This window comes from Xiphias gladius, chromosome 7 (assembly GCF_016859285.1).
Source record: "Xiphias gladius isolate SHS-SW01 ecotype Sanya breed wild chromosome 7, ASM1685928v1, whole genome shotgun sequence".
NCBI lineage: Eukaryota > Metazoa > Chordata > Actinopteri > Istiophoriformes > Xiphiidae > Xiphias > Xiphias gladius.
The window spans coordinates 28,138,665-28,166,249 of record NC_053406.1 but is presented as its reverse complement, the minus strand read 5'-3'; the positions used below and the strand labels follow the sequence as shown (position 1 = coordinate 28,166,249).

The 27,585-nt window shown below is 45.1% G+C and overlaps 2 protein-coding genes across 10 annotated transcripts in view; one reads left to right on the top strand and one right to left on the bottom strand.

Moving 5' to 3' along the window:
• Positions 1–245: 245 nt before the first annotated feature.
• Positions 246–27,585, bottom strand: part of clip3 (CAP-GLY domain containing linker protein 3) — a 31,545-nt gene continuing 4,205 nt past the window's right edge. For 4 of the 9 annotated variants that reach the window (XM_040131598.1, XM_040131603.1, XM_040131602.1 and 1 more), the window contains 14 exons: positions 16,674–17,093; positions 12,124–12,263; positions 9,601–9,694; positions 9,013–9,174; positions 8,686–8,804; positions 8,245–8,481; positions 6,869–6,919; positions 6,430–6,565; positions 5,788–5,943; positions 5,495–5,626; positions 5,120–5,243; positions 4,767–4,834; positions 3,986–4,058; positions 246–2,840 (listed from right to left, as the gene is read on the bottom strand). In XM_040131598.1, the coding sequence (XP_039987532.1) occupies positions 2,786–2,840; positions 3,986–4,058; positions 4,767–4,834; positions 5,120–5,243; positions 5,495–5,626; positions 5,788–5,943; positions 6,430–6,565; positions 6,869–6,919; positions 8,245–8,481; positions 8,686–8,804; positions 9,013–9,174; positions 9,601–9,694; positions 12,124–12,263; positions 16,674–17,093 (1,967 nt within the window). In that variant the 3' untranslated portion in view covers positions 246–2,785. Of the gene's footprint in view, positions 2,841–3,985; positions 4,059–4,766; positions 4,835–5,119; positions 5,244–5,494; positions 5,627–5,787; positions 5,944–6,429; positions 6,566–6,868; positions 6,920–8,244; positions 8,482–8,685; positions 8,805–9,012; positions 9,175–9,600; positions 9,695–12,123; positions 12,264–16,673; positions 17,094–17,622; positions 17,707–19,280; positions 19,504–20,730; positions 20,841–21,387; positions 21,476–27,585 lie in introns of those variants that run through there. The other 5 variants (XM_040131605.1, XM_040131604.1, XM_040131600.1 and 2 more) reach the window with 5 other exon arrangements.
• On the top strand, positions 22,716–27,501 carry LOC120792429 (E3 ubiquitin-protein ligase TRIM7-like). Its single transcript, XM_040131608.1, has 2 exons — positions 22,716–22,806; positions 25,190–27,501. Exon 2 carries the CDS (start codon positions 25,192–25,194, stop codon positions 26,947–26,949), a length of 1,758 nt encoding a protein of 585 aa, XP_039987542.1. The 5' UTR covers positions 22,716–22,806; positions 25,190–25,191; the 3' UTR covers positions 26,950–27,501.

Sequence of the window (27,585 nt, the reverse complement as noted above, 5' to 3'; positions counted from 1 at the left end):
AAAACAAGAAGATTAACGTGTGGTGGGTTTGTTAAATAAGTCATAGGAAAATTAGTGGGAAAACAATATTCAGAAGTAAGATAATGTCTTTTTTGAGCTGTAAAATACAAAGTATATCCATCTGAATAAATGTCAACGATAACTCATGATCATAAACTAAAGATCTGACCTGTAAAAGGCGAAACATCCAATGTCTTGTCAAACTTTGGATTTCCGTGACTGGGTTTACGCACCTTTTGTTTTTGGGTTAACTTAACTCTATATTCGCCTGCTACTGTGGCCACAACAAAAAGGTCAATGGCCCCTTGGATTTTCGAACCTACGAGTCACTGAGGTGTAAACATACCTCCACAGATCGATTCCTTTTGGTTGTCTGGTTGTTTTCTCAGCCGGAAAAATGTTTTCGAGTGTCCCGCCCCGGCAACCTCGGCCATCAGAGTGTGAGCGTGTTCATCTCTCTGTATCAGTGTGCTTACAGAGTGTAAAGAGACATTAACACAGGAACCATTTCCACACAGAGATAGGTACACTGTTTACATATTGCTGTTTTCAGTTATGCACATACTTCAAGAGAGATTTCAACATTAAGCACACGTGTAAGTTTATATTAACTTGTGTTTTTGTTTTTGTCTTTTCGTGGATGCTCACATTCACAAAAGGTACAGAAGTCTTATTTAAATGGAGAAAGAGGGATGAGAGAGGAAGGGGAGCGGCAGAGAGGGGAACTTTTTCAAATATCACGGACTCTCCGGAGAGATTTTCCAGGGTTTAAATTTCTGTGGTAGGAAATTGAAAACGTCGAGATAGAGGAGATCGATGCGTGATGACGGGTCGCAGAGTTGTACGGGTGATTATTGTTAAAAAAAGTTATTAAAAGTTGGGGGTTTTTGTTTAGTTTTCAGATGCAAACAAGACAGCAGCAACACAAAAACCTTAATATGACTTTTAGCAGGGCTGAAAACACTTTGATTTGAACATTTTGGATTTTTAAGTTGCATCAGAGGAAATCATGGTTTTGGGTCTGTTAGCAGTTTTGGTTAATGACAGATCACAACTGCAGCTCTTTATAAGATTTCTATAATACACTCTAATTTAACTCTAACTAGTTGGACTAATGTCTGTATTATTACTGATCAAAAATGAGTTATTCTAAGGCGTCTGCTACAACGTCTATCTTCAGTACTTCATCTAGTAAAGACTAAAACGGAGTCTTTTGTTTTTCAAAGGAGCGAAGGAGAAAATCCAGTCGTGCCGTTTCCTTTGTGTTAAGATTTCGAGTGAAAGGTCAACTAGCACAACATAAAGCTACAATTTATCTTAAAGATGTGCAGTTACATCAAATTCAACTTGTGGTAAAATGACGGCACCCACATAAACTACAGAGTAACGATCCCCGTATGCGACAGGAGATACTTCATAGAGACCAAGAACCATTTTGTCATCTCACAATCCCAACACTGACATTAGGCCTGTTACATACATCTGAAAGATAAAAAAATATAACTGACTGTAACACCATGATAAAGTACAATAAAGTCAGTAGCTGATAAACCCTGTTTTCAGTTTGACATCTGAGATTAAAGCATGCAGGTGATAAAGGTTCTTCACACTCAGTTTGGAGTTAAAAAGTTTTCGAGGATTGAGACTGAATTTGAAGCACTGACTTTTATGCTTACGGTTACATTGTGTAACCCCAGTTCTCTGAGTGGAGAAACTGTCTCTCTGGCTCGTGGCTCCGAAACTCGTTCAAACCGCGGTTAATCGGAGACCATGGAGGCGTGGTTCTTATATGGCCACATTACTCCACGGACACCGCAGCAGTGGCGTCTTAAAGAGGGTCTACGTCAAGTGCCCCCATGGGACCAGGACTGTACCGAGTGGAGAGACGGTCTCAACGCAACAGAGAACTGTAAATTTACACAACAGAGACAGCAAACTGTTAAATGAAGTTCTTGGTCTCCGACCAGCGGTGAGGCAGCAGCAGCCAGATCAGGGTCCAACACTACGAACACACGACTCGATACTCGAGACATTTTCTGCACGAGTACCCAAACATTTTGAGCCAGGCAGAATCGAGCTACATCCCTTCCGTCCTCAGGATTTGTTTCCCAGGACCTATATGGCCGTCGCGGTCTGCATTCAGGTACTTATGCAGAGTATGTTTTCTGGATTTAACAAGTATGCACACGTTTGCAAACTGCAATCTATGAGTCAAAGTGTTAGCGTTATTTTCTTTCTTTTTTTAGCTCACAGGTGCCAACCTCGGCTGATATGCACGTTTGTGACAAAGTCATCTGGCACTCAACGCAAAATCTGGCAAGACCCAAATCTAGTAGCAGCAAAAACGAAAAACGTAGCAGCGCAAACTAATGTTATGTGTTTTTTGTTATCCTTAGGGAAAGTAAACAGCAGTTTCTGCCCCGAATACGGGTACAACATGGAAGATACCAAGCTGGGACAACGAAATGATAAGACGTGTAAAAAGGTAAAGAGATTGTTTTTAGGGGAACTGCTTAACAGAGCTGTTTCAGTTTCATTAAAGGAATTCAGGACGTTTTTATATCAGATACAAGGCACTATAGATTTTGCTATAGAACGGCTAAATTAGAAGGATTTGGGCTGAGAGTTAGAGAGAAGAGGGACGGGGTTTCACTGTGAGACGTTTGACTGACGATAGTGATAGTCTGAGGAGACTCGGAGCGGAAAACTAAAGTAAAAGGTGGAGAGAGGAAGGAGCGGAGAGATCGATCTGGTGGAGGAGTAGAGGAAGGAGAGGGGGGCGTGGTTAGGACCGCATCTCAGCACGCAGCATCCACGGAAACCAACAGCAGAACAGCAACCTGCAGGAGGAGACGAAAGAAGGAGGAAGAGGAGGGAGAACGGACGAGGCGGGTGAGTTGAGCGTGGCCGAAGACCAAAGGGAGGAGGAGTTGAGAGGGATGGGGAAAAAGAAGAAAGGCAGAAGAAGAAGAAGGGTAGAGTGATATTAGTAAAACATAAAGTCAGACTGAGTATCGGGGTGTACCGCCTGGTGAAAGGGACAAATTCAGATTTTCTGCTCACACGTGGGACTCTGATGCCTTTATGGTGTTATACACACAGGAAATGCTGCGTTCATGTCATGTTTGAGTTTCCATAACTACCAGTTTCCGACCTGTAAAATCTGATCATGTCAGCATCCAAGTCATAATTACGATTGGGAAACTCCAATATATCCGACTTAGTGCTTAGTAAAGGGGAGTGACTGAAAAAGTAAAAGCCTCACGACAGCCAGATACCAGTTTCAAGGTAATTACACTCAAATGTCATGATTTTATTTAAAATGTTAGTGGACGGTGTTTTCAACCCTTATACCACCAACTCTGTTATCATGCAACTGTCTTGAGTTGTCCGATAACAAGTCGTACACACGGGAACCATCCCTAACTGGATGGGAAGTGAACTTGATGGGAAACCGATATCTTTCACTTTAAGGCAGCCATCACATTTTTTTCGTTGGTTTTGATTTGCCTAAACCGCTGCAATTGCGTTCACTTAACTGTAAACGTCATGTACACAGGAAACCAATTTTCTGTAATCAGGGTAAAGGATTAGAAGGAAAACCTGAGTAACATTGGTAGATTTCTGCGAGAGAAATCCAATTTAACATACCGGAATTTCAAATGGGATTTTTGTACACGCATTAGTATGTGAGACTTCACCGAAGGAAAATATTGCTGTGAATCAAAAGTCTGACTGAAACTGAAATGTAGAATAGTAGTTTCTAGAAGACTGAACAAGTCAGTTTACAGGTAAAAGGTTATAAAGGTGGATTATTTGTCAAATTAGACGCGTTCCCACTGTAAATCTCATTATCTCAACACTACTTCATTAACGAGCATCTAGTCTCAGTCTAAACGCTCTGACTATTCAAAAGTCTCCAGAAAGCAGCGTCTCCTATCATTTAAACCCTCAAAATCAGCAGGCGGGCGGTCTCCGTTCTCACCTGGATATGGAGCTCTCAGAAGTCAGGTCCTTCGGAGAACGCATCGTGTTGAAGTTACGCTTGGGCTGTGACACTGCAGGGCGCAAACAGACAGTAAGTTAATGACTGATCATTGATAATGGGGTCGATACAGAGGGTGGGCTCAAACCTCCATCACAACACAAACCACCAAAATGTTGACACTTCCATCAGGTTTCTAAGGTTGCGCTTCTGATCCTTGCATTCGGTGCTATTCATTTTTGTTTGGGGCCTTTTTGTTGGTAGTCTTCCCCATCACTGTGTCAGTTATGAAAACAATGTCTAGCAACTTCACTGCTGAGACACGGACACAGCTTTACAACAAAGTCGGTGGAGCGTCAACACACAGGAAGTCCAGTCTCTCTAATAACCGCTGAACTTTAACCGTGAACATATCTGAACTCTCCGCTGCATTATCGTAGTGAAGACATCGTAAAACCGCACAGCGAGTAAAAAGTTGAAGAGAGGAAACTCTGAGGGCCTGATGCCGTTCATGTTTTCTCTGTTTACCTGATCAGCAAGGTTATCAACAAGGTTATCAGGTAAACCCAGTTATCTAAACTGGGTTGTTTCAGACCTGTCTGATGGTTCCCCGTTGTGATACTCTGTTGTAAAACTGTGTCCGGCGGGCGCCACTGTCCCATAGTGTCTCTTCGGTACAATCCATAAATCCATAAAAACCTGACGTCTCCTTGAAAGCTGTGAGCCTCGGATACCTTACCCTAAGCCTGTTTGACGCTACAGCATGATGAAAGACACTTACTGGTGACCTGGTGGACTTTCTTCACCATGGAGTTGTCATCCCGTGAGCCGTCTTTAGGGCCTCCGATTCTGAGAAAACAACGACGATGAAAAAAGGTGTTTTCAAGATGTTGCCGAGAAGAACACATCATATTTAAAAGATACACTTCTCCAGTGGAAAAAAACAAACAAACAACAAGTTTCATGTTGTCCTGGTTCATTATGGAGTGCAACACAACACCAGGCTTCTACTAACGTTAATGTCCTTCAGTACTTTGAATTTAATATAATGTGATGTCAATCCCTTAAAATCATCATGCACGTATTAGTAAACAGACACTGATATAACCTGAAGAGTTTTGAGCAAAAGTTTACCTCTGGACGCGGGAGGGCGGAGCGAACACTCCATATTTGGGCAGGCAGCTGAAGTAACGAACTCCAAACACCGAGCCGTCGTGTTTTCCTGTCGGCTGATCCAGCTCAATACCAAACCAGTAACCTGCAGGGACACAGACAGCTCAGGTCACACCTGCTCCGCCTCTACCTGGGTTTTAACGGCTTCCTCGAAGCTGCTAATCATCATCTTAGAGGGAAAAACTGTCGCCTTCGCAGGGCTAAAAAACTAGACAAAAAGTCTATGGCCGTGCTACTGAAAAAAAGGGCGTACACAACAATTTTACTCCACAAGGAAGCCTGTTAAGCTACCAGAGTACGCAGTACAGAGAATCGACTGAAAACCAGCAGCCAGACCTGGCGCGAAGTCGGTCTTGCCATAGAAACGGACGACGCCATGTTTCTGTCCGGCCACCAGAACCTGATCTCCGACTTCCACGTTCATTCCCTCTGGATCCAGGCCGGCTACTGATGACTTCTTCCTCTGGGCTGAGAAGATACAGAAAACACACCCACGACCATGATTCCCGTACGTCTCCATAACACTGAGGAATCCGTGATGAATCTGATTTAACGTCATTCGATATGTGACATTTATTGGTATTCCAAGAACACAGACTATACCCTCTCTAACCATAGAAGCATGTTACCTTTCTCTCTCTCCTTTTCCTTCTTCTCTTTCTCCTTCTTGGTCTTTCCAGCGAGGCGGGAGGCCAGGTCCATGCGGGGGGTTCGCGGGGTGGAGGTGGCAGACGAAGGTGTCAGGTCCAAAGCCTTGGAAATCTTTGACACGGGGGCGAAAATCCCTGCATCGCAGAAGAGACAGACAGACTCAGATTGTCATGGTCAGCCCGCTGGACTATTAGGTCTAATAGCCATTAGCTATCGGTCGCAGTCAATAGCAAGATGTCATGGTGGGCTAAACTGTAGGCTGTTGCCACTTCTCATATGCACTACTGCATGTTTGTGTTGCTGCAACTATCACAGGCGCAGCAGACCTTTAAGTATTAATCAAAGAATATTACAACCAAGTCAGGATGACGTTTTATCATGTTTATGAAAAACAGGAATGAATTCAATCAGCATTTATGTTGAATTGGAACATAAAAAATCAGATAAACTAGCTTAAGTAGTCACTCTGGGCTGCTGGCTGGCGTACGTTTGCTTTTTTGATTCCCTGCTCAAACCTACAGTTGCGAGTCAAAGCTTTAGTGCGCCAAGCTGGACGGCAACATTGTTAGTCTGTTAGAAGAAGCCCTCAGCATCTGAAGCTCCTTGGCAGCAGCGCTTACCTAGTTTAGGAGGGCAGATGAAGTAGCGGACGCCACCCACACTGCCATCGTTCTTCCCCTCGGGCTCGTCAAGCTCCACGCCGACCCACTGACCGCTGGCAAACTCTGTTGTACCGCAAAACCTCAGAGTGCCGGTCTGAGTGAGAGACAGTGAGACAAAGTTCTGAGGTTAGAAGTGAAATCTTTCCCACGCTTGAACACATGACTGCAGAGATCCTGTGGCCTGTTAGGTTGCATGGAGGTAGGTAATCTGGGTGTCTGCTGCTGAATCGTATGAAGGGGAAAGGGAGGAAATGTAACTCGGCACATACAGCAGTGCTATAGATGGAGTGAAGGTGGACAGATTTTAACTTGGCATGTGGCAGGGAGAAAACATGTTGTCAGCGTGATGAGTCAGCTCAGTTAGTCTACGGTCCAGCCAGAGCCCTGTCCAACCAACCTGTCTGAGGTTTGCAGCCGGGATGTCGTCTCTGCTCTGGTCTCTCTGGAGCTACACAGCGAGAACACACTGTTCAGAGCCCATACAGCTTTAATCTGACCTGCAACCATGCATTCACTTCAAAGGCTTCAAGCACCTGAAATACTGTCTCCATTGGTTCTTCTGTATACGTAATTTAACCAGCTAAAACTACTACTGACTGATTTAACAATGAGCCACGCTGAAAATATACTTACAAATATACTTTTAAAAGCTTGTCAAAGGTCACATCTGTTTACTGCTGACTTTGTGGGCAGCCGCGTTCATAGGACATCGCATCTTGAGTATTTGAGAAAATGTTCCCAACCTCCTGACTAAGAACACACTCTTAAAACAGCTTTTTAATGTCACCTGAAAGTGTCACGTCAAAGACGACTGAACTTGCTTTAGATTCACACGGATGCCGCAACTCTCATCCAAAGGTTCTTTCAATCCTTTCCGACAGGTGGGCGATTCTAGGGCGTTTGTACTCCTTATAACAGAGGGCAACGCTATGAATTCCTTTGAGTACATGGTGTTATTCCCGTTTAAACGATTATAACGTCTTGCCCCTCCCTATGACGGTATTATTTTCACCCCACCCCTCACTGTGGACATTTGGAACAGCTACAAATACTTTTGCCATCCACTGTGGTTGGACGACACGTCGTACAAACTAGTTCGCTCCAAGCAAGTCCAGTTAACTCTGACTTAGCACTTCTAGATATACCGATTTTATTTTTTCCTCGCAGTGCGGAGGGAGTCTCGGTTTCAAAGGTCGTCAGGCGTGGAGGTGGACCGGACCCACGTTCTGCTTAAGCACATTTCAGCAGGGTCTTAAGTTTCCTTGAAGTGTCCTGTTGAAGGACGATCCCCCTGATCACTACACCCCCTGTCTGCTCAACTGCTGTTACAATGGCGAGTCTCAGTTTAAAGTGTATGCAGTTGTAAAGCAACTGGCATTAAAGATTAATTTGAAACAGCTAAATAAGATTTTCACACCTTATTTGGTGACAGTCAATGCCCACTTGCTTTCCTTTCATTTGAATCATCATCATTCAGGATTCAGGATTATTCAATTCATGTTTAACCCAACGGAAACTTTTGTTTCCTGTAATTGCAGCTCAGTATGATCAACCTTTCTGTGCAGATCTTCTTTGGTATTTATCTGATCTAAGAGCCTCGCTGTGCTTGAAATGAGGCTGTTGTCGCTACTGAAACCTCCTCTACCCACAACTTTCTGAGACTGAAATTGGGGGGGCTGCATCCAACACTTTTCGTTGTAGGGGATTTGGTAGGTTTGCTCTCACGTTGTGGACTGACTCATAAAATCCCTCGATCATCAGTGTGCCTCTGACCTTCATGTCGTCCAGCAACACACGGTCTCCCAGCTTCAGCCCCAGCGAGGTCAGCATCAGGTTTCCTGGGATGTTGTCGTAGTTGGGCAGTGTGGCTCTGGGAAGGTTGCAGCTCAGAGGGACGGCATCCAGCAGCAGCTGCTTCAGCTCTTTGGCTACCATGGCTGCCTCGGCCTTGTCCAGACTCATGTCCATTGGGTCAGGAACCACCTCTCCTGGAACCTGGCCCTTATCATTCTGCGGAGAGATGGGACGAGAAAGAGTCAACGTTTTCTTTAGTGAGGTTAAACAATCAATCTGAGAGTCAAGGTTTAATAGCGCACTGGTATTGAGTAAAATATCTCCTTTATCCTCCCATAGGATTCAGGCAGGATTCAGGTGTTCATGTTGAACAAAAGTGAGGGCTGAAATGAAACATAAATGAACCCAAAGTGTTTTTACCCGGACGATGGGGTTGGCTCCGTGCTCCAGCAGACATTTCACTGCACCCAGACAGAGGTTGGAGGCAGCGATGTGGAGAGCTGTACCATAGTGGAAATCGCTGCATGTGGAGTTCATCACTGTGGAGAACACAGAGGAAGAAGAGGCCTCCAGTCCTGACTTTAATATCTGGTGATACTCTCTACTGAAGCACAGATTATAAAATATTGAGTGACGGAACATCTGTGACAGAAATCTGTCGAGGACTGTTCTTGATCTGTCCTGTACTCACACCGCCCACCGAAGCCCTGTCTACATGTTCCCGTGTGCGTCCATGTGCGCACGTACCTCTGGGTTTGGCGGCTTTGAGCAGGACTCGGATCAGTTCTGGGACGTCGAAGTAAGCGGCGTAGTGCAGGGCGTTCATGTTGGTCCAGCGACTCCTAAGACTCACGTCGGCGCCCAAAGAGATCAGCTGGCTGGTGAGACGCAGCGCTGCCGCCGGATCGCCTGCGCGCACCCACACACACACACACACACACACACACACACACACACACACACACACACACACACACACAGAGGACAGAGCTAAGAGGAGCTCCGGCTTTACAGCAGCAGTGGAGCAGAATCCGCTACCTGCCCCGGAGTTGTCCTCCTCACCACAGACCCTCATGACTTGATGTTGGACTTTATTTACCGTCCCGACCGACTCTAGTACGTATTTTGTTTGACTGGTTTCACTAGTTTAGTGTCTGACCTGAAAGAAGGTCCCCTCCTCTGTTCCTCTTCCTTACGTTTCTCCCTTTTTCCCGTTAAAGAGGATATTTTCTAGGGTCTGCAGATACTCAGTGTTGTGTTTCAGGCCCTTTCCCTTTAACTGAGCAGGGTCGTGACGGACCGACCGACTGGATCCATGCTACGCGGGTAACTCACCGACTCCGTGTGCTCCGGCCTTACAGCTGTAGTGAAGCAGCGTCATGTCGGTCAAACCATCGCGGTCGTTCACGTGGCAGCCACGCTTCAGGATCTGAGACACAAACGGGAAGAGAAAGAGAAGTTAGTGTAGAAACGCGGTGCTTAGCCATGGCTCAGGGCAGTATATGCTAGCTAACCTTTTCAATCCCGCACCTGCCCCCGACATGCCGATTTTTCCTCAGGTTATCTCAATGAATCTTTGGTCAAATGTCGTTTCTTTGTAAGAAAACATTAGTGATACGAGAAATCAGGCGCCTCGTTGCGGGAGCAGGACAAACGCTGGCTTTCCTTTCAATTCAGCGGGTGTGAAGGGAGCTATCTGTTATTTTCCAATATCAGGAGACCCTACTGTGTGTATTGTTATAACCAAAATCTATTTTCACTTCCTGGTACGCCAGAGCTGTAACGAATGGTTATTTTCATTATCAGTATACGTGATCATTTTTTGGAAACTGAGCCTAACTCAGCTATTTTTATTGTTTTACTTATCGATGGCGGTTTGTAAACAAGTGGAACCCGACAGAAACCGTGTACAGCTCCTTTTTAATACATTGAATTTACTGTATTTATGTAAAAATTGGATTTTTATTTATCTATTAATCTATTTATCTTTTCATCTGCCGCATCTACAACTCAAGTCAAGATTTACAACTGTGGCATGAATGCTAAAAAAACTAAATATCAAATAAACAATGATGCTAGATTTTTTTTGTTGTTAGTTCTGAGGTGATTATTCTTATTGAGTGATTTGATAACCGCAGGGGGTTTATGTTGCAGGGCTGAATTTGTAGCTATGCGTGATTCTGAATGAGCTCTTCTGACTTCTGAAACACCTTGGCTGATCACCTGCCACATTCAAAAAATAAAAATAAAAATGACACAAAGGCCAAAGAACAAAACAAAACAACAATTTGCGGCAGCGGTTGTCGGACGGGACGTGATCACATGAAACTGTCTGGGTGAGACTTCGACTCTGCTCGCTCCATCATTCTGTCTGTTCCTGAGTCATGTCACTGTCCGTTCCTTGTTTTTTTATTCCTCCAGGCTGAGTCAGCTTCCTGCTGAATCATGATGGAGCCTCAATGACTCTCTCTCTCTGTCTGTCTTTCTTTGTTTCCCTCTTGTCTCTCTCTCTCTCCTCTGCACCACTTTCTCTGCTCGGTCTCTCTCCATGTCCATGCAGCCATTTTAACTGGGTCATGATAACAATGTTTTTGTGTGAGTACTTGTATTACTGACATTTTGGGGACAAGAGGATGCTCACTATTACATTTTAGACATTAAAGTCTCTTTGTGGTTAAGGTTACGGTCAGGACTGGCCTTAGGCAGGCTGGGTAAGTGGCCTGGCAGGGAATGTAAGTCCATTTAACGTCCTCTTAGCCTTTATGCTTTAAATTACGTGTTTGGTTACAGTGGTTATGGTTATAGTTATAGTGCAGCAGCTTTCAGTCCTGCCCGTGTTTTTCTTTACATTTGGGTAATGATTCAGGCCCCGAACAGAACGAAATGTGCATTGTTAATATTCAGGGTTCAGGCTTTGTTCCTACAGCTCTAATACGAGCTCCACGCTTTTCAGCGGGATTTCATTGTTCATTATTTCTACGCGTGTTTGTCCAGAGGGTTGAGCCGGGGTCAATATGACGGTGACAATCGAGCCGGGGTTCAGGCTCCGTGCCAGAACAGCTGGGGCGATTCATCTTCGACTCACAGTTTCAATCTGCTTTTTATCATCTGCGGAACAGATAAATCGCAGCCATTTCTCTCCCCCTGTGAGACAAAGAGAAACTCGTGCTGCTCTTTTATTTCTAGCAGGCTCGACTGTTGCTCCGCCATCTGATGTTTCTAAAAAAAGTCGTAAATGTGTTCAAATTTATTGCCCGATTCCTGATTTCTAAACTCTTTTTACTATTATATAAACTACATAACCTTGCACCAGAATGTTTGTCTGACATTCTTGCAATGTATGTCCTCTTGCGTGAAAACAAGAATTTTGGTGATAAGCTTTTATGTATTTTATTATTTCACTTTCATCACTTCTATTCTCTTGCATTAGTCCCCAGTTGTTTTACTGTTTGTGTCTTGCAATGTCAGTCACCTGTAAGAGGCTCTGAGTCTCACTAACCTGTACGGAAGATGCTGTACAAATAAAGCTGAATTGATTTGGCTCAATGCCGCAGAGGCTACAGCTAAAGCAACTAAACTGGATCGTGTTTGTGAAAAACAAAAGATTCAGTTTATAAGGATTTGAGATGAAGAAACGCTACAAATGCAGAAACTGGATTCTCCAGCTGTTTGGTATTTTTACTTGATAAATTACTAAAAAAAAACAGGACAATATCAAAATGTTAAATCACAAATAAAATAAAAGTCTAACCATTTCAGCATCTATATAGTTTAAGACATAATTTACACTTCAAGAATTTTTCAGAAACAACAACGGGATGGTGGTGTGTCAGTGTGTTGGTATTTGTGCGTTCTCACTTCGTTGCCGATGATGTCGATCTTGTGCTGCACTTGGGGAACCCACTGACGCACAATGGCGAACAGCTCCGGGATGGTGGTGCGAGGATCCATGAGGATTTCCAAACAGGCCGGGTCATTCGGGTCGAAGAAGGTGAAGGCTAGAGACAGGGGGATACAGGAAAGTTCAGAGAAAAAAACCCAAAGAAAGACCACGGACACCTGAAAGGGAAACAGAAATTGAAAAGAAAGCAAAGAAAAAGAAAGGAATTAAAAAAGCACAAGAGTGAAGAGTTAACTGATGACAGAGGAGCAGAGGAGAAGTAAAAACAAATTAGGAAAAGTAAAAGGACAGTGGACCACTCCAGATGGCGATGCCAAGACCTTTCTGCCGCCCTCATCAAATCAGAAGTAACCTCTGAGTTCAGCACTTTCTCTTCCTGCCAGGCCTGCAGTCTGAGCTCTGAGTCAGATTTCATTTCACTGAGTGACTGAAATCAGCTCGACAAAAAATATGTCCCACTGCAACGTATGACTTATTCTGATGCACTACAGACTGAAACGGGATTTGGGGACGGGGCATAAAGCAGGGAGGGTTCATTCAGTAGTGTTTTAATCAAGGTGGTACTAGTTTTTGTGGAGAGGCAGTTTGATCGGATCGGAGGGGTAGGATATTAATTAACTTGACTGGTTTATTGGCTTGAGTTTTTACTTCTGCCCCATGGTACAGCATTGAAGGGTCAGTTCAAGAGAAACATATGACAAGCATTTAGAGTTCCCACTAGTGTTCTCTGGACATGCACATAGTTCTGGACTTGTTTACCCAACTACTGAAATAGATACCAGAAATCCATTTATCCATTTTTTGCAGTTGTTTGTCGCAGCGGCAGCCAACTAAGCAGCGTACATCAGCCCATGAAGCCTCATTCCTGGATACATCTCCCAGGATCCTGAGGTGTTCCCGGGCCAGATGGAATATTTTATCCCTCAGACGTGTTCTGAGTCGACCCGAGGGTCTCCTCCCCGTTGGACTTACCCAGAAAACTACTGAAGTCCCGATCAAATGCTGAGCAACCTCAACTAACTCCTCGCTACTTAAAGCACAGCAGTCTCTATAACCCTGTTCACATATACAGACTCAAAGTAGCAGGCTCTCTCTTGCCTTTAACTAGCCTGAAGCTTGTGTGCAAATTTAGCGTCAAGCATTCATTTACATACTCTGCTCGGGTTGGACAGGTTTTCTCCCGTTGCCTCTATAGTGGCACACCACAAAGTAGGTCATTTCCCAAGCGATGTGCTTCCCCGCATCGATTACAAGTCCCGGTAGCTCATTAAAGTTGTGTCATAATGACCGGGGAAGCCGCTTTTCATTTGTTTCAAGTGCTTTAACAGAATTAAGATCGAGTGGAAAACAGCTACGTTTCCTGAAAGAATCACAAAGCGCAGTTGTCGTCACCAGGTTTCACTCCTGCACATGGGAGGAAAATCTGCACAAAGTTGAACATCCCTCAACCTCTTCAGGTGAGACTTTTGAGTCTTGAAATGCAGTGGGGGGTGCTAGGCTACTATTTGATGGTTCCATTCTAAATGAATGGCAGCCTGGTGCACCTCTACTGTTTGATTTCCTTACGTGACCCTGGAGAGGAAACTATTTTCAGCTAATTTGATCTGAAATCTTATTCTGTCTGCCATTATCCAGAGCTCATGACCATAGGTGAAGGTTGGAGCATAAATTGACTGTTAAATCAAGTAATTCACCTCCAGCCTCAGCTGCCTCTTCTTCACCATAACTAGTACAGTACGACGTTGGCATCACTGCTGACCACGCAGCAGTCTTCCTGTCGATCTCATGCTTGATCTTCCACTCGCCTTTAAACAAGACCCCACTGTACCTGAATTTCTTTGCTTGGGGCAAAGGACTTAGAGGTTTAGAGGCTCAAGACGCTCTTCTGCAAACTGTCCCAGTGCACACTGGAGGTCCCAGTCTAAGGAGGCCAACAGAACCACATCATCTGCAAAAAGCAGAGATGCAATCTTGAGGCCACCATACTGGATACTTTGCACAACTGAATGTGTCTGTGGAGATCACAGAACAAAATATCTGGCAAGGTTCGACTCTGCTGGAGCCCAGTGCCCGCTAAGAATGCACTTGACTTTAAGCTAGAATGTGACCACGTGGCTCGTGGTTATTAACCTTATACCCCATATTCCTGCAGTACCTCTGACAAGATCCTCCAGGAGACACGGTCAGAGGCCATCTCCAGTTCCCAAAGCACATTTAAACTGGATTGGCAAACTCCTATGATCCCTCCAGCATCCGCTGGTCCACTGCTCCATGGCTTAAGACAGTATCCACATTGTTCCCTACGGAAATCTGAGGCTCAACAATCGGTCTTCTTTTCCATCACTCTGTCATAAGCTTTCCTAGGAATGCTGAGCAACATGCCACCCTGACTGGTGGAGCACGCCCTCTATTTTTAAAAATGGGAACCCCCACCCTGGTCTGCCAATCCAGAGGCACTGTCCCCAACTTCCACGCCACCACACTGGCGATTGAAAGTGAAACTGCAAAAGAAAATCAACTCCGATCTTCATTGGGCATCTTAACCACAGTTCTCCTTTGGTTGAATGCCATCTCACAGGACGAGGGTTCAAGAATAACACGACAAAGACAGAAGTGTTGGATCCCCGTGCATGGACTCCCCTCTCTTTTCAAGAGAAACGCTTATTGTCAATGGCTTCTCATTGATCTGTCGTTGGTCGGATTCTATCTCATCTACACATCACTTTGGACAAAAGCATCTGTCAAGTGAGTTAATGTTACTGTGAATGAAACCGACGGCTGCCCGAAAGGAAGAAAATCGATCCAGACAGTAACTGTATGATCCGGACAATGATCAGCAGGAATATAACTAATAGCAATAGGTAAGTGGCTGCTAAAATTTAGCTCTCAGTTTCAGATTTAGAGAAAGCAGGAAAATTCTCTGTCGGGCTGCTGAGCAGGCCCACTCTCTGTATTCACTGCTGGATAATTGAGATGGCCAGTAAACACACACACACACACACACACACACACACACACACACACACACACACACACACAGTGTGTATAATCGCCTGGGCCAGCTCTGAGTTTGTCTGATGAATACCAATGAGCCTGTCGTCCATACTGCAGTCAATCCACGGCGTTTGAAACCCACTGATCAATCAAAGCCGTCAGGAAATAATGACTGTACGCGCTGACAATCCACTCTGGTCTATTACTCTACAGTTTCTCTACTCTCACCACTGCATGCACGATCTGTGTGTGTTTTAAGCCAGTTTCGTAGCCGTGAGCAGCCTCTGCAACGACATGGAGATTCTGCTGAGGTTTACTTGCTGTGCTTTGTCTTTTGTTGTTGTTCTTTTACGGTAATTAGGGGCAGGACTCTGCAGTGGCCTCGGTCTATTTATCTCTCCTTTTATCCATTATATGCAATGCCCTTGTCAAAACCCTGGACAATTCTCTCTACTGACATTTTCACAAAAAAAATTATTATTATTGAACTGAATTATTTTGACTAATTATCCTACCACCTTCTGATCAGACATCAGACCCCCCTTGCCAATACTAATCAACAGCAAATAAATTCAAATTGTTTCAAATAATTTAAAGAAGATATGTTGCTTGTCACTTTCAGCTATCTGAAAATGTTAATACGCCCTTTGCCTTTCTAAAAGTTTGACACAAAGGTGTAATTCTTGGGACGAGTTCACCGGTAACAATAAAAACCTCCTGTGTAGAATGACAACTACTGGATGTGAACAGAGTGAATGTTGCAGACAAGACACCAACTGTCGACGGAATCGAAACTCGTAAAGATTACAACAGGAAAACACTCTGTATTTTGACCTGGTGCATCAGCCTGATGTTAAAGTGGCACGGTATACTCTAGTCTTTGGTTAGGGGTGTGAGTATGTACCAGTACTATGTATTTAAGGTGGTATGATGTACCACAGTCCTCGGGCAGCAAGGCCTGGGGGGATAAGTATAACCATAGTGTTTGTGAATTTGAGGTGGTATGACATACTGTAGTCTCTCGATAGCAGTGACTTGGCTCAGGGGTATGACAGTATGTGTTTAAGGCGGTATGGCCGTGCGTGGTAAAGGTGCTACGGCAGCGTGTGTTTAAGGCGGTATGGCCGTGCGTGGTAAAGGTGCTACGGCAGCGTGTGTTTAAGGCGGTATGGCCGTGCGTGGTAAAGGTGTTACGGCAGCCTGTGTTTAAGGTGGTATGGCCGTGCGTGGTAAAGGTGCTACGGCAGCGTGTGTTTAAGGCGGTATGGCCGTGCGTGGTAAAGGTGCTACGGCAGCGTGTGTTTAAGGCGGTATGGCCGTGCGTGGTAAAGGTGCTACGGCAGCGTGTGTTTAAGGCGGTATGGCCGTGCGTGGTAAAGGTGCTACGGCAGCGTGTGTTTAAGGCGGTATGGCCGTGCGTGGTAAAGGTGCTACGGCAGCGTGTGTTTAAGGCGGTATGGCCGTGCATGGTAAAGGTGCTACGGCAGCGTGTGTTTAAGGCGGTATGGCGTACCATAATCTTTGGGCAGCGGTGCCTGGGCGGAGGGGTGCACCATGGCTCGGCGGCGCGGCTCATTAACTGGACTCTGGTACTCGGACACCGACAGCGGCTCCGTCTCCGGCTCGGCCTCAGGCTCCTGACCTACTGGCGGATCCTCCTCTTCCTCCCTCTCCCCTGTTTCCTCCCGCTCCTCCTCCTGCTCGTCATCCTCCTCATCTTCCGCCTCTGCCTTCTCCTCGCCCTCCCTCTCCTCTAGCTCGTATTCCTCCTCTTCCTCCACGTCTTCGTCCTCCTCCTCCTCCTCTTCGGTCAGAGCCTCCTCCTCCTCTCTCTGGACCCTCCCCTCCTCCTGCTCCTCCCGGTCGTGCCTCTCCTTCTCCTGCACCTCCAGGTTCTCCTCTTTAGTCATGATGTGGGATGCTGCAGCTGGGCCTGTCAGAGAGGAGGCAGGACACTGTGAATGACTTCAAATCTTTTTTTTTTATTAAACAGCAAAACATTTTTCCCGACTCAATCACATGTGTAAACAGGGATTTTACACCATTCAGCCGCAACATAAAGCCGTGAACTGGTTTTAATGTTGTGGCTGAGTGGGTGGGTATTAGTGGCGTCAAAACATTCGTGCTGCTTGCATATAATGCATCACAGGTCGGGTTTGATGAATCGACCTTCTGTCCCACCCTGACGTTATACAGTAAAAGTTTACCGTTATCCATTTTAGAGATTTTCAAGAAAAGTACCTGGATTTTTAAAATAAATAACATTTATTGATTTTATTGCCCCGGTTAGGGACTTGAGAGAAAAATAAAAACAATCCAGTCTTAACTCCTGACCTGGTAAAATCCAAGAACCATGACAAACACAGGCCTCGCATGGACACAAAATATTCAACTATGGGTCCTGAGTCCTAAAATAACTTTAACTATAACTGAAAAGTGCTGTTGCTGGTAGAAACATGTACCTGAACTTGAGCGTTTTGTTCAGGCCGGAGAAGAAGAGAGATTCTCTAAAACCTCCCGCCCCATCACATCCATGGATATTACAGTACAAAAGTAAATGACACGGTACGGAGGTACTGAATATTAGAGGATGAGTAGTAAAAGAGGGTTTGAGGGCCTCCCCGGACCCCTTGGACCCCTGGGCCTCAGCCCACAGTTTAAAGACTTAAAAACAGCACTAACTGCTCATCTTTTGCTTCTCTGTTGGTCAGATCAGCCTTCCTGTCTCTTGGTGGTCAGTGTTTCTGCTCTGTATCACCAGACTAGTGCTATTTTTAGCTCAGGGGTGCGTGAGTGTGTGTGTGAGTGTGTGTGTGTGTGAGAGAGAGAGAGGGAAAAGGAGGAGAACGCGAGCTAATTGACCCACCGCATCGTACTGATAAAAAGACCAATGCGAACGCTCCCTGTTCATCATTAGCTGTCGACGGGCCTGACTGGATTAAATCTACTGTCCACTCTAGCAAATGGACAAGACACTGAGATCCATCCAGCGGCCACTCCCTCCATCACCGAAGCATCCATCTCCTCCTTTATTATCAGACCCCCGAGGAAGCGAGGAAGGAAGGGAGGGAGGAAGGAAAGCAGAGGATGTAACGATTAATTTATATCCTTACATGCTTCCTCGGGCGAAAGATTCGTCTGATGTCGTGTAACGGCCGATAAATTATAAGAAAACTCTCCGTCCGATCCTTCGGCTTCTGCTGTTGTCAGGGTCATTCAGACTCTACTACATCCACTTTTAATCCTGAGGATAAAACCTTCCCTTAAAGGCGACTTTTTCTTTAATATATCCTTCTGATCTGTTTACTGATGATCGTTTAAAAAGCCTGACTGAGTCCAATACACTCATTTCTGATGTTTCATTGTGTATTTCGGTCTGACACATCAACGTATCACTGAATCGGCACATCTAATGTGATTAAGGTAAGAGAGATCCTGGGTGTAGCATAAAGAAGGAAAATTCATTTTCGGTCAGCGATGAGACACAAACTCCGGTCTCCACCTTCGAAGTCAACAGCATTACACCACCCCGACCTTTTCCGAGCAGGGAACCAGACGTCCATGACCGCGGCACCGGTGATATCTGAATCTCACTTAACGAGTTTAGAGACGGTCGGCAGCGATTCAGGGGTCTGGATCCAGCCGAGCTTCCTCCTGCTCTGGTGCTGAGCCCACGTAAACCGTGCGCTGCAGAATCAGCCGGTAGGAACCTAAACGTTGGGGGCAGTGGGCCGACAGTTCACACGTGGTCCAAAGCCATCGGATCCGAGAGCGAGCACACACACACACACACACAGATCATCTAATACGAGGCACAGGAGACGTCTCTACAGTCTGAGCCGTGTCAGATGTTGTCTGTCTGCCTGCAGCAGCAGCTACATGCTAAACTAAGCATTGCTATCAGTTGCATCAGACAGCCCACGGACAGGATTCGGATCGGAACAAAACACCGTCCATCAAGATGAAATTTGACTTAACAACGACACACAAATGAAGCCGTAACATTCATTTTTCCGTTTAAATTTTATTCTATTTCATTTAAATTTCATCTGAGGTCCGGATGTTGTGAACATGCTCTGTGGACTAAAATGCTATTTTGTGATCGCAAAAAAAATAAAACCTGTTGGGCGCAGATCGCAAAACAGCAGCGTAGCGATCACGCGATAACGCACGCGTCCTCTTACTGTACGATAAACCCTCGGTTCGAAAACTTGGTCAAAGTAATTATCCGTCTCTGTGTCTGTACTGTGCCTTATGTAATCTACGGTCTCGGCCGGATGATTCCAGCCTGAACAGAACGGCAACCGCTGTCTGGACGGGGCCACGATAAAGGTTACGCAACATGGCCGCGTGAGTCGGCACGGACGCACAGAAATGGGAAACAGGGAAGTATGCAGACAGAGAGGCGGGGGGCAGGGGTGGCCCCCCGCTGGATTCAGACCCGGGGCGTCTCGGTGTGGTCCTCGGTCCTCAGGTCACAGGCGTCGCTGAGCTTTGATGCAACGTCACGCTGTCGGTAAATGAAACTGATTCGCGACAGAGAAATAAAGACGGCAGAGATTTCTGATGCCAGCGGGGCCGTCGAGATTGAGCGACATATTTGCAGACGGCGAAACGAAACGACCTGTTAAGTGCAATTTGCCGCAAAGATTTTGACTTGGAAGAAAAGACAAACAAGCATCGTAATAACAGGGCATCACTGTTACATTTCTATTCAATTAATATAGGATTTCTATTAAATCTCTACCTGCCCTATGAATGTTTCTCTAAATAAATGTTTTCTTTTTTTTTTTTTTAATGGTATCAGACGCAATAGACAGATACATCGACAGGTAGACAAGTAGACAGATCGATAGATAGATGATAGATAGATGATAGATAGATGGATGGATACATGGATAGATGATAGATAGATGATAGATGGACAGAGAGACAGGTAGACAGATCGATGGATAGACAGATAGACAGACAGGTAGATCGATAGATAGACAGATAGACAGACAGGTAGATCGATAGATAGATAGATAGACAAGTACATAGATAGATGAGAGATAGATGATAGATAGATGATAGATAGATAGATGGATACATGGATAGATGATAGATGGACAGAGAGACAGACAGGTAGATCGATAGATAGACAGGTAGATCGATAGATAGATAGATAGACAAGTACATAGATAGATGATAGATAGATGATAGATCGATAGATAGATGATAGATAGATAGATAGATAGATAGATATAGAGAATGGGGAAGTATTAAAATGCCAAATGCTGATTGTCATTATCATCTGTAAAATGTGTTCATGAGAATCACAGACGCTGTTGATCCGAGCAGTAACGGAGCAGGACGTCAATGTCCGTATAATCAGGCCTGAGCGTTTATTATGACCTTGTATTGAGTCGGTACAACGGTCCTCTTATTACCGAGGTAGTGGGGGAGCATCTATCATACACTGGGTCCCTGTGGGAATACCGGTCGGGAGGAAAACCAGCGTCACGACCAACAAGTTCGCTTTCAACACCCGCACAGTCAGAGCCTGCAACTGGATCTTTTATGGGTTCTACCTGTAGATTGGGGATGTGATGCGCAGCCCACCAGCAGGTTGCGAGAGGCGGAGGAGGCCATGGCAGCGGCGTCCTCCTCCTCCTCCTCCTCCTCCTGCATCAAGCCTCCATTTTACAACGAACCAAACCGGAGACACAACACAGCGCCTCAAAAAAAAAAAAAAAAAAGGACGGTCCAACCGGGCAGCGAGTCCCGCACAGTGTCAGCTCAACCCCACGGTAACGTTTATCAACCCAAACAGCAGGAAAGACTCGATTTAGACCGCGACCGCCTCGGTCGGCGGTTTGTGCCAATGTGCGTAGTGAACGGCAGGATGGGGAAAAACGCCCCGCTGACAAACAATGAAAACACACGCAGGCGGAAAAACACCGGAGACGTGGAGGCACGAACCTTAAATTCACCCCGGTATTAAACACAGACCCAGACTGGTGCTCGAGCGGCTCGCTCCGGCCGTCGGTGCACGGGAGGGACGGAGAGCAGGTTTATCCCGGAGGCTTTGTTGAGAGCAGCACCCCCCCCTCTCTCGCTCTCCATCTCTCGGCCTCAGCATCTCCATCTTCACGGAGCGCGGACGCGGAGGAGCCACACGACGCACGACGGAGCGATGCCGACCGACGGGGCCAGTATCTCGAGGACACGGGCCGAAGGGCTCTTACCTGAGAACAAGCCGCTGGTGGTTCGGTGGCGATCCGCTCTCCTCTCTGCCCGCAGCGACCGGATCCTCGGCAGCAACAACACTGATGCTCTGCCCCACCTCCTCCCGCTCTCTGCCCCTCTCCCTCACGACGTCGCTCGCTCCCCCCGCCGCGCTCCCTCTCTCCTTTAATTCAGCGGGTGCGGAGCCCGTTCAACACGCGCCTGTTATCGGGTTATAGTTCAGTATTCTACCAGTCATCATCATCTCGTTTCCATGTCACTGCCGAGGGACATGACTTTGTTATTATTATTGTTGTTATGATGATGATGATGATGATGATTATTATTACTATTATCATTATCATCATTGTTGACGTCATCAACCACAACAACAACAACAACAATGATGATGATAATGATGATGATATTAATAATAATAATAATAATAATAGTAGTAATAATAATAATAATAATAATAATGATAGACCCTATTTGTTAGGTACCTGATCAGAAAATACTGGAGCACACATTCAATAGCGTCGCAGTATAGGACAATAGGACACACGTGTTTTTTGAATGGTCATTTTGGAGGCTGTAGTTTGTGCTGCTGTTGAACCGTACTGGGTTACACTGAGACGTGTTCCTAATATTTTGTCCAACCTGATTCATATAAATTTGGTTCCAAAAAAATGTCCATGATTTCCAGAAGGTCTTTACTTTCGAAAAAAAGTCCAGACTTTCTCAAAATGTCAACACTTTCCAAAAAGTCCTTATTTTCAAAAAAATCTCCCTACTTTTCTAAAATGTCTTCACTGTCTGAATAACTCCCTACTATCCAGAAATGTCCAGGGTGTCCCAGAATGTCCCTCCTTCCCAAAAATGTCTCCAGTTTCCACAAAGGTCCTCACTTTCCTAAATATCTTAAATGTCCAAACCTCTCCACACTTTCCAAAAATGTCCCTACTTTTCCCAAGTGTCCTCACATTCCTAAAATGTCCCGAACTTCAAAGAATATCCTTGATTTAAGTAATCTAACCTTCCAAAGTGTCCTCCAAGAATGTCCCTACTTTCCAAAAATGTCCCTACTTTCCAAAACTGTCCTCAATTTCCTAAAATGTCCTTAGTCAGGGTCTACAACTGAAGCTGGTCCTCACAAAGATGAAAGTACAGACGTAAACACAGACAGACACACACGCACACACACACACACACACACACACACACACACACACACACACACACACACACACACACACACACACACACACACACACACACACACACACACACACACACACACACACACACACACACAGAGGCTGGCTGAGGAGGAGGCGTGTCCACTCTGCTATGAGGAAATGAGACAGCAGACGACGTCTCTCGGCAGCTGATTTTTCCTGCTTTTCTACAACGAGAAAAACCAACAACCGCCTAAAGAGGTGAGCTTTGACTTTGTTACCTGCTCTGACACTTCGTGCCACTCAAGTGAATGTTATTTTATTGTCACCGTTAAGTACCAGTAGTGTAGTAGACTTTTGAGAGACACATCTGGTGTGTAACCAAGGTTGTAAAGTAGAGGCCCAGTCACTGTAAGAGCTCAGAGATAAACGCAAGAAGAATTAGAAGTAGTAGTACCAGGGTGTAAAGATACTCCCTCCCCACCTTTCATATATCTGACTTCAAGGAAAAGAAGAATCCAATGTTTTACTTCTGAATAATTTGTTGTTTTTAAATTATTTTTGTCCAAAATTGCCACTTTCAAACTCTTTGATAGGCTTTCCGTGATTATCCGCCTACAATCGGTGACCAACTGGACTACCTGCGGTCGAAGGCAACTTCAGAACCCGAGCCCTGCTCTACCGCGTCCATTTTTATCATTCAGACATATGAAACAGGCTCAAAACAAAGCCCTTCGTGGTAGCAGCTTTTACTGAAGTCCAGCTCATGTTTTCCTCTTTGCCTCTCCGAGTGTGACAGTGCAGATCTCAGTCAGATCTCTGTGCTGAGCTGGAATCAGTGGGAGGCAGAGATATGCCTGGAGAGGCTAAACTTTCTCATATCTAACTCCAACGTTTGACCATACAAAATACCAGTATCATAAAGTATAAACCACTAAATGTCACAGTATTTTTCTGCAGCCGCTGAACAAAAGGAAGTATATATATTTCCATTATGTACTAACATGCAAGACATGCAAGACATCTGTCTTTTGGCGAGAACTCAACCTAAAGCGAAAGCCACCAACTGAGATTTGCTTTCATTTCTTTCAGATGCGAGTAGCTCCTCCATTTTCTTTTTGAACTGCATTGTACAACAATAGTCGAGAACCACAATTAAAAATCATGCAAGTATAGTATACGCACGTCGTACACATCTTTGAATATACTGAATGTTGAGATTTTCGGTGTGAACCCACAACAAAAACGAAAAGAGCTGGGACGCTGCTTATCGTAAATATGCTGTTGTTGCACGTTGTTTGCCATAAATCAATTCTGGTTACCTCATTATGTCTACTGACATAATTTACCTATCAACAAAGCACGTATATTGTTTCACATTGAAGTTAATTTATTGTGTGTGTGTGTGTGTGTGTGTGTGTGTGTGTGTGTGTGTGTGTGTCTGTGTGCGTGCTTTCCAATACCTGTCACATCCAGGTAGACATGACAACTTTCAGACAGTGCTGAATGGGGTAGATTACTGAGGCGGGGGCTCGGTCGTAAGTGGTGGGGTAGACTATTAGGATACCGTACAGTAAGATTAATGTTTAGCCAGGCTAGCGACGCGGCTCTGTGGGTGGTAACGTTGATCTGCCGGTCTGACGGTCGGGAAGGCCACCGCTTTCCCGACTGAAATATCTCAACAACTAATAGATCTATTGCCATAAAATGTTCTAAAGACACTCATGTTCCCCAGAGGATGTGTCCCACTGATTGTGACGATACTCCTACTTTTCCTTTAACGTTACCATGAGGTTGACATTTTTAGTTTTAGTGAGAAATCTCAACAACTGTTGGATTGATTGTCATGAAATTCTGTTCAGACATTCATGTTCCCCTCAGGATGAATCCTACTGCCTTGGGTGATATTCCTACCTATATAGTTAACCTATAGGTTTAGAGTGATATTAACAATTGCATGAACTGCCATGAAATTTGATAAACACATTCACGCCCCCCTCTGGATAAACTGTAATAGCTTTTTTAATCCTCTGTCTTTTTGTCTAGTGCCACTACAAGGTCAGTTTTTTAATTTGACCAATCCTTTTATCTATAACAAAATTCCTACAAAATTAATGACATTCCCCGCCATCAGCCTTAGCTATACTTCCTGTTTAATGCTAATAAGCAAATGCATGCTAACCACTAAACTACGATGGTGAACATTCTAAACATTATAGAAATCAGCATGTTAGCATTGTTACTGCGAGCACATTAGCATGCTGATGTTAGCATTCAGCTCACATAGCCATACCGTCACATAGCTGCCAGTATGGCTGTTTTTGCACCCTGTTAGCAGTAGCTGAGGTTATCTGAGGTGGACCCACATTGCTTGAGCCAGGCGAACTGCTTTTAGGAGACACCAAATTAACCGTACTAGGTTATTAAATCAGGTTGTTTGGGTATGTGAAGCATTTCCAGGAAATTCATGGTGGATAGATCAGCTCGCTGCAGTTCAAAGGCTCAGTGAGTTTTTAACAATCCCAGCAGATACACAATTGATTGCACTCGTAAGAGTAACTTGTTTAGTCTAACCCTTAACTTGAGTTTGTGGTATTGATTTTATCCTTCTACCCTCTCCTCTCACCTTTATTTTCTCCTCCAGATATGGCCTCAGCGAACATTTCCCTATCTGAAGAACAATTTAAGTGTTCAATCTGTCTGGATGTTTTCACTGAACCCGTTTCCACTCCTTGCGGACACAACTACTGCAAGGCCTGCATCATGGGCTACTGGGCCCAGAGAGACGTCAGCCTTTGTCCACTGTGCAAGGAGAGTTTCCCTAGAACCCCCGAGCTGCGAGTCAACACAGAATTCAGAGACATGCTGGAGCTTTTCAATACAACAAGAGCTGCAGGTGATGACAGTAGTTCCCCTGCTCGGCCTGGGGAGGTCCCCTGTGACTTCTGTCATGGGATGAAGCGTAAGGCTCTGAAATCCTGCCTGGTTTGTCTGGCCTCTTACTGCAGTGCTCACCTGCAGCCACATCATACCGTTCAGGCCTTAAAGTGGCACAAGCTGATCAACCCCGTGAGTAACCTCGAGGACAGAATGTGCAAGAAACACAACAAGATGATAGAGTTCTTCTGCAGCAAAGATCAGAGCTGTGTTTGCATGGTGTGCCTGAGGGATGATCATGCGATGCATGAAGCCGTGTCTTTAGAGGAGGAGTTTAAGGACAGGAAAACTAAGCTGGAGTGTATGAAAATGAAAGTCAACCACACTCTGAGCGAGAAGCAGGTCATGTCTCAGATGATTCAAAACTCAATGAAGCAAGGTTGGCAGGTAATGGAGAGAACAAAGGCAGAAATTGCAGAGGCCTTTGCGGCTCTGGAGGCCTCGATTGAGACCAAAAAGCTGAAGCTTATTGGGCTGTTGGAAAAGAAGCAGAGAGCCGCAGAGCGGCAGGCTGAAGCTCTGGTCACACAACTGCGGCTAGAGATCGCTGAGACCCGTCAGATAAGTACTAAGCTGGAGGGGCTCTCAAAGACTGAGGATGACTTCAGACTCCTCCAGGACCTCCCATCCATCTCCTCCCCTTCAAACTCAAAACACCGCTTTATAGCCACAACCCAAAGCCCCCTGCATGTGGAGTCTGTGAGGAGTACGGTGGCCAAGATTGAGGAGATGCTCAACAAACACATGGAGGATATTATCAGAGAAGCCAACCTGGTAGATGAAGAGGAGCGAGTTGAAGAACTGACGGATGTGATTGACGATGAGCTTGGGACAATCCAGAAGCAATATTCAATAAAAGTGACACTGGACCCCGACACAGCACACCCCTCCCTCATCATCTCAGAGGACAGGAAAGAAGTGTGGTATGGAGGCACAAAGAGGCCAATCCCCGACGTCCCCGCAAGGTTTGACACCCTCCATTTTGTCCTTGGAAATGAGGGGTTTTCCTCCGGCAGGTTCTACTATGAAATCACGCTTAAAGGGCAAACAGGATGGGAAGTTGGAGTGGCAAGAGAGTCCATAAGCAAGAAAGGTGTTGAGTTGTCTCTCAGCCCTGAAAAGGGATGCTGGACATTGGGCTCATACTGGGGACGTTGCCAGGCTAACGCAAATCCTCCCGTCATCCTGGCCTTGTCTGAAAAGACCCAGAAAGTCGGGGTGTTTGTGGATTATGAAGGAGGGTTGGTCTCTTTCTACGACGTGGATACTAGGACTCTTGTCTACTCTTTTACACAATGTGCTTTTACAGCAAGTGTCCCGTTTCTGAGTAATTTATTAGCATTAAGGGTTATAACCGGCACCCCAACAAAGACCAGGATCTACCCTATATTCCGACCCAGCTGCGAGGACGGGAGTATCTCTGCTCCTCTACAGATCACTCCTGTCAGATACACAAAAGGAAAGTAGTGATCCACCTTGTTAAACTCAAGCTCTACTCGCAGAGACAAGTTTAGCTGGTGGCTCCTCCTATGATTTGTAATGATTGTGTTTGCATTCTGTCAATGAAATGATTCAGAAGGGTTGGATTACCTGCTTTAGCAACGCCCTCAAAAGAAAACTGCGATGTTCTCTTCAGAACAGATTTGAGTTTATGATGAGTTTCTAATTGAACAAATAAACAACATCAGTGGGTGAATGTTACAACACAGATGACGAAAGTAATCGAGTATGGAAGGTTCCTCTTGACATTTGGGAACAACATATGTAACAAAATAATCTGAGATCAATAGGGATTATTTGCTGCATTTAAAGATTTTTTTTAACTTCAAATACACTGTAGAGCACATGTCACTGGATTGTAAAACTTTTTTCTTTTACATTTTCTCAGAATAAAGAACCCAAAATATTTTATGCCATAAACCTACAAATAATGAGAGTTCAATAGGTTAAAAAGGAAGTTTTTATTTTATCATGAATTTGGATTTTCCCTTTCACTATTTGATAGAGAGATGTACACACCTTGTTGCACAAATACATTAATGGGGTGTTTTATAAAATGCACTTCTCTCGTTTTCCCACTGTTATCCCTTTTCATCATGTTAA

Bases quoted from the DNA above. Each gene is read 5' to 3' on its own strand.
- LOC120792429 (XM_040131608.1), top strand. From the start codon at position 25,192: ATGGCCTCAGCGAACATTTCCCTATCTGAAGAACAATTTAAGTGTTCA.